The 12,374-nt window shown below is 30.0% G+C and overlaps 1 protein-coding gene across 2 annotated transcripts in view; it reads left to right on the plus strand.

Annotated features, from left to right (window-relative positions):
- The window catches only part of LOC124360229 (WD and tetratricopeptide repeats protein 1), a 40,186-nt gene extending 38,993 nt beyond the window's left edge, over positions 1 to 1,193 (plus strand). For both annotated transcript variants that reach the window (XM_046813653.1, XM_046813654.1), the window contains one exon: positions 873 to 1,193. In XM_046813653.1, the coding sequence (XP_046669609.1) occupies positions 873 to 1,052 (180 nt within the window). In that variant the 3' untranslated portion in view covers positions 1,053 to 1,193. The remainder of the gene's footprint in view (positions 1 to 872) is intronic.
- The last annotated feature ends 11,181 nt before the right edge of the window (positions 1,194 to 12,374 follow it).

A 12,374-nucleotide genomic window follows, 5' to 3' on the forward strand; every position in this document is an offset into this window, starting at 1 on the left:
TTATCAGTGCTACTGATCTACTATAATTTTCTTCCAGGTTCCTTAAAATTACGTATTTTACTAATTAAACTACAGTTTATACTACTTTTTAGTTCAAACGGGCTTTTCACTTTGATAAAGAACTGTTTGATAATTCTTAATGTGTTTAAAGTGATTGTGTTACAACAAGTTAATTACGTTTTTAATTATTAAGTTTTGAACTCTAAATTTTTAGTATATCCTTCTTTAAGAGATATTCAACAAATGCTGTACCTATATGAGTTTTGTACTGTCATTATTTTCTTAATAAGAGGAGTTAAAGTGGAGAAAGCTTAAATTTCGAACAGAAAACAGTGTTTTTCTCCATATTTTTGGTTATTGAAATCCTAAAAAACACGAAAAAGATTTTTCTTTTGCTCTAATACATGGGTAAATACAAGCAAAACAGTAAAAAAAATTTTTCTGATGTAATATAGATGTATATTTTAAGTTTTAAGTAAGTTGTTTAGCATGTGAGAGCGGTTACTGGGATCAAGCTCCTTCAGGGGTTTTCTTTAGAAACTATAGACACTAGATTTTTTATTGCAGATTCTGGACAACACAAAGTCATTAATGTTATTATAACTGTTTACAATTTTATTAATAATTTAATTTAATTATTTTTGTGAATTAAATATAGTTATGAGGTAACATATAAATATACTGTTAATTTAAAGTAAAAATACAAAAAAATTAACTTTACATCTTGAAAAATAAAAATGTTAAATTGTTTTTGGTAAAAGCGGTCTTGGCTTTCAAGTATGATTTGCTCCACTTATATTAAAAAAATTAATAATCAGCAGTTGATAAAGGCTAATATATTTTTTTTCATTTAGCACTGATGAATGTTACAGGATGTGGAGAACAATCACGAGATCCGTGACCGGGACTCAGCGGCAACTTGTAATCAGCGACGGATGAAGGCTGATCCATTTGATGTTGTGTTGATGAACATGGGATACCGTGTGGGTGGAGCAAACGATGAAGCAAACGAGGACGGAAACACTCCCACCTATAACTGCCACACTAGTTAGTGTCAACATTAAGATCCACTACAAATTAGAATATACAATTTTTTATTGAACCTACTTCTCTTAAACTTATTTTTCTATAGTTCTGATAGTAAATATTTTTGTCATGAGAATTTTTAGTGGAATAAATAATAATGTTATTTAGTTATCGAATTCTTTGAACTATTGGGGGGGAAATAGTGGGTTGTACTACATGATTTTTTTCGTTTTAAGAATTTTATTGTTTGTGTGAGTGAATAATAGATATATAAAACTAGCATTGCTTTCAAGATAAATTTTTGAAACTTAGAGAGTGAAAATATTGCCAATTTGAGATCAAATATTTAAATCTATAAACTAATTGATTTCTGCTCTGTGGTTCAAAGTCTTCTATTACAATTTTCACAGTTAATTACTGTAAAAAAAACTCTATATAATAAAAGTTGCAAAGTTTCTACCATGTAGTATTATAACGTACTATGAGAAAATGTATAAATTATAATGCGTGAAGTTATTAAGGAATTAAGAATTTAAATCTCATACATAATTCGTAGTGTGGCATGACCCCCCCCCCTCCCACCACTTCACTCCCATTATAACAAACTAACAGTCCGTTACAGTAAGAGGGTGGGAGTGATGGTAAACTACGCAATATGTTCTGCGTTAACTTTCGCAAGATGTAAAATAAAAGCTTTTATTTGTTTGTTGAGTTTAAGGAACAAGACCATTCATTACTTAATACCGTTGAATAAAAACAGTAAGGCAAGTTCTAGATGGATGAGGAAGTAATTTGAATTATTGATGCTTGAACTGTATTAGCAAGGCAGGAAGAGACGACTCCATGAGTCAGTTTCTACTCCAAAACTGGTGTAAACAAAGGTAATAAAAAAGAGAGTACTAATATTTTTTTCACTAGCATTTTGTTTTTTATATATATTTCAACGTGGTGATAGAAATCTTCACAAAACTGTATGAAAATAGTTTGTTTAAATCTATGCTTCTTATTCTTCACTTTAAATTTCTTTCCCTCAAAACAATTTTAGTTTTATTACCATTGTTTGTATCAGTTTTTTCAGAAAGGGTTTATTTATTTTTACCTTACTAGTACAGGTCAGTCATCTATAAAATTTTTTCTTTGAGCTCATTTAACAGGCAAAAGCTTGTATTTTGAATTTTGATGGGTTTTGACCGTATTAAATATAAAATTGTGTCACAGGATGGTAATTAGTGAATTAAGTATGGACACAAATGGTGATTGGAACAGACATGACAATCATCTTGATATAGCAGATTTATATATATATATATATATATATATATATATATATATATATATATATACCTTTCAGTCCCAACATCTGTATATAAGGATGTCAGAAATATCAAGGTAATCATCTATCAGAATACCCTATCAATCCCAGTGAATTCTTGAAAACTAACCATAACTTTGCTGGTTGATATGGTGAGGAGCTTTATGTTGCTCTGTACAGTCTAATAATTTGATTCAAGTTCCCAATGATAAAGCAGAATTTCATCTCCTGTCATTACTTGGGCCCTAAAATCTTCTTGGCAGTTTTCATTAATGAGCAAAAGTTATATATTTCTACCTTTCATTTATAAATTTTCTTCACATAACACCATAATCCGTTAAAATGTAACAAAAACTTGATTACATTATGATAATCAGTTTTAAACTCACCTAGGTCTGCCGAGTTTATCTAGCAGCTATAAAACAGACATTGAAATTAGTGGAAGTGCATTCTCTTCCAAAATATAACGTCGTGCCATTGGAATTGCTACGGCTATTTTCTTTATTTCAGTTGCAAAACTGTTAGATCCTTAACCTGTTGAAACCTTAAAAATTAAATGTTTATATTGCAACTACTGAAATCCCAGACATACTCAACCAAATACCAGGAATTCTTGTACGGCATTACCAGTATAGATGCTCACTAAAAAAGGTTGCCAGTTGTTTGATGTTAGAAATTAACATCAAGTTGATGTTTCATGCCACCTATTGTACCACAGACTACCACTTCTAATGTCTGAAATTTTCTGAAAAAGCCAGTAGTAGTGCAGGTGAAATATCTATGTCATTGTGACATATTATATACTATCAATTGCCCCATAGTCTTTTATAGTGTTAAAAATACTGTTCCATATCCACATTTCCTTTATCTTGCAGTTTTTAAATGATTATCAGCTGGAATTTCAGTCATTGGTTATGTTAAATAAAATTACTTATTGTGGCTTGTATGGCAGCCATATTGAGTGAAGAAGTTTGAACTGATTTTAAAGTTTTAATTCAAACATAAAATTACTAAACTATTGATACTAAATAACATTACAATCAATCAAAGCAAAATGTTTTGTATGTTAAAATATTGAAAATGTAGAACTGATTTTGAAACACTTAAATTTTAAATTTGTCAGCTTTAATTCAAACATTCTAAGCTATAAATGAATTTAAGGCTCATTGTGAAATCTGAAATTCAGACTGGATGTGGATGAATTAACTAGGTAAAATTAGGAATAAGTTGTCATATCCCTCCTGTTACAGTATTTGTTGTACTGTATTTGTCAATGGTTGTAAATTCTAAAATTTTTTAAAATCTAGTGTATGATTCTTTTTATATTTTATTAATCGTTTTAAACCTTATTTTAATTGTGACAAATAACTTTTGTGTGTATTATTGTTTCATTTTATGAATTTTTGGTATCCATTAATTTGTGAATGTCTCTTTACTGTTCGGGCTATGAATATGAATTTGGAAATAGTAGATTTTGTAATATAGTTGTTTGTAATTAGATTAATGGTTTTTATATTTTAAAATTTATTATTGTAAATAGTTAAATGAAATATAACATTTATTTAGTTTATATAGAATTTAATTATTGAATATATTGTATATATATAGTAAGTTTTGTGCTGTTCCTAGTTATATGTATATAATATGTTAGATTAGGTTTTTCGTAATTGAAATATGTACCACTGTATTTCTGAATATGGAAGGAATTAAATTCACCATGTTTGCCTGTTCCCCAACCTGATAATACTTCTAGTTTCTTTCCTTTGTGCAAATATCCATTTTATCTGAGTCCAGTGTGATATTTTAAATTCATTTTCTGTCCAATAATTCACAAGCCAGTTTTTAATTATAATTATGATTACAAATGTCTAAATCGTACTTTTTAGTTTTAGAATTTTTCTTAAGCATGTTTGTGCCTTGAGAGTTTTTAATACAGACTTGTTTAATATATTTCTTTGATAGTAGGTTTTGAAAAAGATACAATAATATAATAAAATAGAAATGTGTGCTAAATTTATGTGATTTATACTTAATAAAATTCTTCAATTTTGTTACAGTAATATTCTATATTTTTATGACCCCTTTTGGATATGATTCCTGTAACAAATTCCAGGATAACAGTTATTTATTATCAGTAATTTTAACATTACAATTAGGAAACTAGATTGTGTGATGTTTTATACATCTATCCTAAGTAGGCTAATCACATTGCACCAAATGCCATGTGTACGGGCTGTCAAGTATCCTGTACTAACATTCACTTATACAACAGTCAACAAACATTTTTTAAATTGTCTTTTTCTATGATGTTGATAGTTTCAAAATGAGTATCATCAGTTAATGAATAATCGGGTAAAGATTTAAGTCATACCTCAAATTCTTTTCTCTAAAGCATTTTCTTCAGTTATGACTAAACTTTTAGTGACAGCTGGCCAGACTTTCAAGCATTGTTTGCATATAAACCAAATTTGTTATAAATCAAAGTAATAATTGTAATTTCCTTTGGTAACTTACACTATTTGCAACAAATATTGTAGGTTATATGTAATTCTGTAGTTCTGTTATATGTAAATATCTAGACTGCCGATAATTAATGAAATTGCCATTAGATTTGCAGGGGTTGTGTTGGTATGAAATCAACCCATCTGTTCCACATGTGGTAGTCAGGGCAATTAATCAATGGACAGTGTCATGTGTTCCAGTGCCAACGCTATCGTTAATTTTCTTTCATATTTTTATCGTCAATCAATCTTTATTTGTCACTTATACAATTTAATAATACATAATAATAATTTGTAGGTAGCAACAAGATGAATTTACAGCATTAGTGCCTAAAAGGTTTTTCACATTCAATTTTTATTAGAAAAAAATAGATTGGTTTTGATCAACTTCCACTCTAATAAAAAAATTATGGATTCTTTGGACAATTTTAAGAGACTTGTAATTTTTATTCCCTACAAAAACACAATTTTCAGTCATTTTTTCATTGATTAAGTATGGGAAAAATTACTAATCAAATAACCCTCCTAATATGGAGAGGATGGCTATTTTACTGTTTCTAACTTACACTTCTCAATGCTTCACTCATCAGCTGATCATGTTATCAGTAGATAAAAAAAAGGATTTAAGTTATTTTTATCAAAATTAAATATTACATGTGCTTGATGTTTAAACTACAAAATATATTTGGAAGTGCAGGCTATGACACAACCAAAGATGTCACTTCTATTACCAGAGGAATTTGTGATGGCACCCTCCTGAATTTTGATCTAATACTTGTTGAGTATTATCTCGAGGGATGTTTTTCATTTCTCACCAGAACTGTGAGACAGCACACTAATAGACCACTTAATAAAGATCCAAAAACATCAAACATCAGAAAAGATTTATGTAAAGTTGAATTTCACCACATTGATAGACCCCCTACCAGAGGAAAACTTTTTTTATCATGTTCAGACATGCTTGACATGTTCCCACCTGTGGATCACCAGTTACATCTGAATCCAGTATTGTGTTATTCTTATACAGCTAATAAATTAATCTGGTTTTGTAGAAACTAGTGCTGTATGAGTAGTTACAAGAGTGTAATCAAGAAAGGATTGTTCATGTTTGGACATAAATATAACATTTTAATTTACCTGAAACCAAAGTTCGTTCAGTATATGTTAGATAATGTAAACAGTATCGGTTGAACAATTTCAAGGTGAAATTCAATGTACGTTTCAAATTCAATAGTACAAACATTGAGACACTGATAGATTTCTTTGTATTTGTGTATAATTTTCATGTGTCTCATCAGCTGCACAATCGAATAGACAGTGAGAATATTTCTTCACCTAGATTACATTATATTTTGTAGTCTAGGTGTCTTTGATGTCCAGACAATGTAAAGTGTTCATTTGAGCTTCTTCGTCACAGTCTTTTTTTAGATCTCTTCAGACGAACATGGCTTCAGATTCCAGGAGTCAAGTCTGTAACTGTGTCAGATTCCAGACAATGCAATAAGAGGAAGGTGAACTGGAGCTAAACCTAACTTTCACATTGAATTAACCCTTCCCAGCATAGCTACGTTATATGTACTATTAAAAGTTATACAAATATTTAAAATATTTTCTTAACAGTTCTCAAAACCAATTTATATCTTATATATAGTAAACAAAATCGGTATACCTACCTTGTTTGTTTAGTTAAAGGGTGTCAGAGGAAATTAATATATTGCCAGCAAGTATAACAAAACATATGTGAGTATTTTTTTTAAATAAAATAAAATATATGTCACTCATTGGGGCTATTAACTCAAGAACTCTGAATTAATTTACTCATCTTAAAAAATTACCTTTTTATAGTATATAATTTGAAGTAAATTACTTAAACATGGTGCAATCGATTTTGGGCGTGAAAAATATTTTTTACGTTAAATTCGTCTCTTTAAGATGACTTCCCTAAATGCAGGAAGAGTAGAAACAATTTTTATCTGTCCATATGAAATTACAGGCATTAAAAGTAGGAAATTAGGCAATTTTGTCATCAGGCCCAATAAAAAGTATGAACATGAGTTATAGCTACAGAGAGTGACATGCTTTTATTTCATTTGTGGTATATTTGTTTTATTGAATATTATTTAAGAAAATAAAACTTTCTTAATATATTTTTCTTAAAGAACTAAACACTTCATAAATAAATAAAATATATATCACTCCCTAGGGCTATCAACTCAAAGTGCTCTGAACTAATTTGTTTTCAATTGTCTAACCCAAAATCAATTAAATCACCTTAAAAGTCATATATTTTAGTATCATTAAATCTAATTTTAAACTATCAAATGAGTATTTGTTCAAATTTGAAATTTAATGTGATTCCTCTTCTCTCCCCTATCTTCCAAAAAAACTTTTAATGGATTCTGAGGGATAGCCAACCATTGCCACATAATTACTGCAAATTGAGTTTATAGCCAATTCACTGAGTGTTGAGATTGAAGCACCTCTCACCACTGCCATGTCTTAGTGACTGGCCAATTCACATGTGGTTACCAGCAATGCCAATTCAACTGCTTGAACTTTTATTGAGGACTCAATTAGGACTTCAGGGAAATCGTGTCATTATCTATCCCTCCATCTGAGCAATAACTCTTGATAGAAAGGTTCTAGAGGCTTGAAATTTCAAACGTAGGTTCTTGGTCCAAGGAAGAACTCTGCTGACTTTGGAGCCAAGAGGCAAATAGGACATTTGTTGTCCGTCTGTGTGATAACTTTAGATAGAAAGATTTTAGAAACTTGAAACTTGGTACATAGGATTCTATTGGCCCAAGGAACAACCATATTGATTTTGTGATCAACAGGACAAAAAGGAATCCATCTGTGAGATATACCTTTCGTAACGATCTGTCAGGACCTTTTTGACTCTCTGTTGTATTGGTTTATTTTGTTATTATTTATTTACATTTTAAATATTTCATTAAATATGAGCGATTGAATGTTTCTAATAAGCCATGAATAAACATCAATCTCTTCCACCTTTCCAGACGTCACTATATTTTAGGAAAAAGAGCAAGGCAAAAGTGACTAGCTGTGAATCCAGCGTGCTAAAATTATGGAAATCCACAAGGACTTTCCTAAGTTTTTTTTCCCCCGATTGTCCACAACCCTAGTCTCTCCATGCTGTGTGCAGGACATCTCCCTCAACATGTAATGAATAGGCTGTAACTATTGCAACTAATAAAATTATGATTCTCTAGTGTGAGTTAATGAGAAAATTAAACACATTTAGTACTGTTTGTATATTTTAAAACTCGTTTGTGTTAAAACTGATTACCTTAGAGACCATTCAGAGATACCTCATGTTAATAGACTAAATAGTTTTAAATCGAAATACCTAAATAAATAGTTCCTGTAATTTTAATTACTACTGTAACATGTATTAAAACAATACATTATGTCATATCAGAACTAATTTTGTAACATCTTGTATTGTTAATAGTGTGTTTTTTAACTATCTCCAGTTTTTAAGTAAAGGTTAAAAGTTAAATTACGTGTAAGTTACCACTGTAGGATAACTGGTAATATTCTAGAAACATTTCATGAACATGTACATAAAACAATAACAATAGTTAGAGATAACAGTAGTATCTTTATAAACTCAAGTTTTACTTCGTCCCAATCAATAATACTGGACTATAATTTTTGATGGCCTACTGTGAGACAACCAGAATGTTTTGAAATTTCAAACTTTCCACTTCTTCTCCACAAATAAATGTATCTTTGATATCATTGGTTATATGTAATTAGATGTTATTTGTTCCAACTTCTTTTGTCCTATTGATAATCTATACACTTGAACATGATTTTCAAGATTGATACTATTAATATGTAGCAGTGCAACATAACACAGAGTGTGAGTGGTGGTTAAACTATTGTCAGTAATGTTATTGATAGAGTGAAGACACTTTATGTACGATATTTACTTGTAAACAAAAATCGCAAACTATTGTTTAATATACATTTGAGAAAAACATATTTGGTGTGTGTATGTCAAAAAGTGTAATACATCTAAACGTGTGATTTGTTCTCATCAAAACATATAGTGTTACTCTACTGACACAAAAATAGCCTACTAATAACCACTTTAAATAGCATAAGAAATGTTGTTCATAAATATTGTAGAAATTATTAAGTATTTATAATAAAATTTCATAATTTCTTAAGTTTTTGTATTTGTTTATCCCTAGAACTCCTGTGGAGAAACAGTATTCTAAAAAACATACATAACAATTCACAAATCAGTCGCGTAAATAAATACCTTAGTCACTAAAATATGGGTTTGAAAATGTTGTAGTCTAATCACGGAAGTACACAATATGTTTAATGAGAATTTGTATCATACTTAGAATTCTTTAAATATTACAATTATTATTTGGATCCCACATGAATTCTATAAACACTCTCAAGGTAAGTTTTTTGAATGTTTTCTTTACCAACTACGAGAACTTGTGAAAACTTTGATAATAATCGTGTATTCGCTTATCAGAAATTCTTTATAAATATTGGGTGCTTTTTGAGGCTTAAATTTGAAGAGTAATTTAACCTTGGGTAATACTCCCTCAGTGAAAAACTATTTGAAACATTTCACAAACTGACGGTGGAAATTTACAAAAACTGCGTTACTGTTACCATTATTTTTTATCAAGTAGTTTCAAAATATAAAATGGAATGAGAACTCTAATTGAATTATACATTTACATTCACAACAAATTTTTTTCAAGCCTTCATAATGTTGGCAAAAAACACAATACTTATTCATTACATCACTATCTCCCCAACTATTGGTAGCTGATGCTCAAAAATGCATATGTATTTTTAAACGAGTTGGCACATAAGTGATTACTAACAAAAAATGTTTAAAATTTCTCAATGGAATATTAGTAATACACGAAAAATTGTTAACTTTTATTAATAGCATATTTAGTTTGGTTGGCATTTCGATGAATTTAAAAAAACTGCATAATAGCATGATACTAAATGAGTTGAATATATAATCCCTGATAGTTTACTAAATGTTTTATTGTATTTCATGTTTATGGCTATATAACCATAAAATGCATAATTAATAACATAATCGTGTGTTTCATTAATAAAAAAAAAGTTTAATTTGGCTGTCAAGTTTTGCAAATGAGCCTCATTTTCAATATGTTTTATTTAAAGTTACAAACATAGAAACTTTTAAAGATGTCAGTGTAAGGAAAATTATTGAAAGATGATAATTTTGCTTACAATGATGATTGTAATAGTGCTTTATTATATCCATATTTGAATTCACAAAGTTACGGGCCTTGTGCATTGGAGAGAGTGCGAAAACGGTGACTTGGTCTTCTAATGAATATCACAGATTTTAGTAATGTTTGGGAATAGGCCAACTCTAATGTAGATTCATAGATTCCTGCCAATTCTACAGTTGGATCCGCGATGGTTGAAGCTGTAATGGACATCCTAATTTTACATAAGTGTCAAATTTTTATTTCAAGTGTGTTTGTGTCTCAGTTTGAATGGGAAAACTACAATTTTGTTGCCATGTATCAAATTTAAATTTTTACTCCTATGAAACCAGCAATCAGATTGCATTTTACTTTTAACTCACGTTTAACAATATTATCTTTTCAGAAGTAAAAGTTTTAATCTCTCAAAAAAACAGTTGTTGTACATTTTGTTATGGAACTTTTTCTTCCCTTTGTGCAGTATTATATGTGCAGTAATTTGTTTTAAACCCTGAGATTGCTGCAATGGCAATTTTAACACGGCTGTAATGCTTATAACAACTCTAAAACTACTTTAATAATAGCATAACAATACTGTAATAGCAACTGTAATAATATGCTATAGACACATGAAACATTGCTGTGGTATTGTGTAGTTGATACACCGAAACTCAATTTTTAAAGAGCAAGTTTGACTTTTATTTTTGTTATTTTTCTTGTTATATCATGACTGTTTATTGTACTCGCACACAGTTTGAGGGTGTAATTATTAACTTATTCTCCAAATATAATTTTAAAAGAATCAAAAAGTGATATAGAAGCAAATAAATATAACAGAAAAGAAACTAAGAATAATACAGTTTTGTCTTTTATTTATCTTCCAGTAATTTGTGGAGGAGATGTTTCTTATCTACTAAATTGTTCCTGATAATTGAGTTGGCATGATAATTTATGGCCTATTTCTGCAGAAATCTACCTAGATGGACAGCTGATATTTGATTGTATTCGTTACACAGGAGATGAATCATTCATTTAAGGACAAGGTGTTCTGAGGTCCGGGAGATTATTTAAGTTCCTTTCTGAGGCCCGACGCTAGGGCTGCGCCACTACCGCTCAAATACTGCCTACCTGACCTCTCACCCCACAGAGGGCAGGTCGAGCGCTCAATTTTGCCGCGCCTCAATTCATAGCATTAGATGAGTGTCTCTTGTGTAACTAATACAATCAAACCTTATATTACATTAAATTTTTTTTAAATCTTACAATCTGTTCGAATCCACACACTTACAACAGATTGGATTATTATTTACATAACATAAATTAATGGCATTTATCTCAAAGAAGAATGATATGTCGCGACGACATTGATTTTCTTAAGTGAGGCATAACGTTAAATGCTAAGCAATTTGATTGCATTTTTAATTAAATATACATAATTCTAAATTCAAAAGTCAAAACTAAAGCTCGTTAATTATCAAGTCAGAACGGAATATACACGTTAAGTTGACGGCACCATCCAAGTTGGTTGTGAAGACATCCGCTTCTCAATCAGTCCCAGTTAATGTCCACTCCTCTGTGATCCAGTTAGTGCCGCACAATGCAGTGGCCTTGCTCCCTGACCTAGCCTACCTCGTGGCCATTGCCCACTTGAGTGCTAACAGATGTTACCCACTTGTGCAAGGGTAACATCTACACACTATGTGCATAACAATTGAGAAAAACTCATTGCGACGTTTTCTTCTGAACATCAACATGGAATTATTTCCATGTTCTCACTTTTTGATATGATTCATGATATTTTAAAGGAATATGCCCATGAGGAAACCATAAAAAAATCATTTTATAAGCTTAATCAAATAATTAAATGTATACAGGTACAACGTTTTCTTCGGAACATCAACATGGAATTTTTCCCCATTTTCTTACTTTTTGATATGATTCATGATATTATCAAGGAATAGGCCCATGAGAAAACTATAATAAATCATTTTGTAAGCTTAATGAAATTGTTAAATATATACAGGTTTTTAAAACGGTATGAATAATAAACATTGTATAACATTTTAGTTATGTATATTAATTAATATTCCTTCTGTTCATAACCTTAGGTTTCGATCATTCACCAAAATAATTATAATCCGGACAACGAAGAACATTTTTTCTTCAAAGTGTAGTTTTAGCATTAATGTACTTTATTAAAACAATTTCCTGCGGGCAAACATCTCAAAGAAGAATGATAATCTTGGGCAAATATTTTAGATTTGTGTTCTTACATCGTAACAGTAAAAA

This window comes from Homalodisca vitripennis, chromosome 4 (genome assembly GCF_021130785.1).
Source record: "Homalodisca vitripennis isolate AUS2020 chromosome 4, UT_GWSS_2.1, whole genome shotgun sequence".
Classification (NCBI taxonomy): domain Eukaryota; kingdom Metazoa; phylum Arthropoda; class Insecta; order Hemiptera; family Cicadellidae; genus Homalodisca; species Homalodisca vitripennis.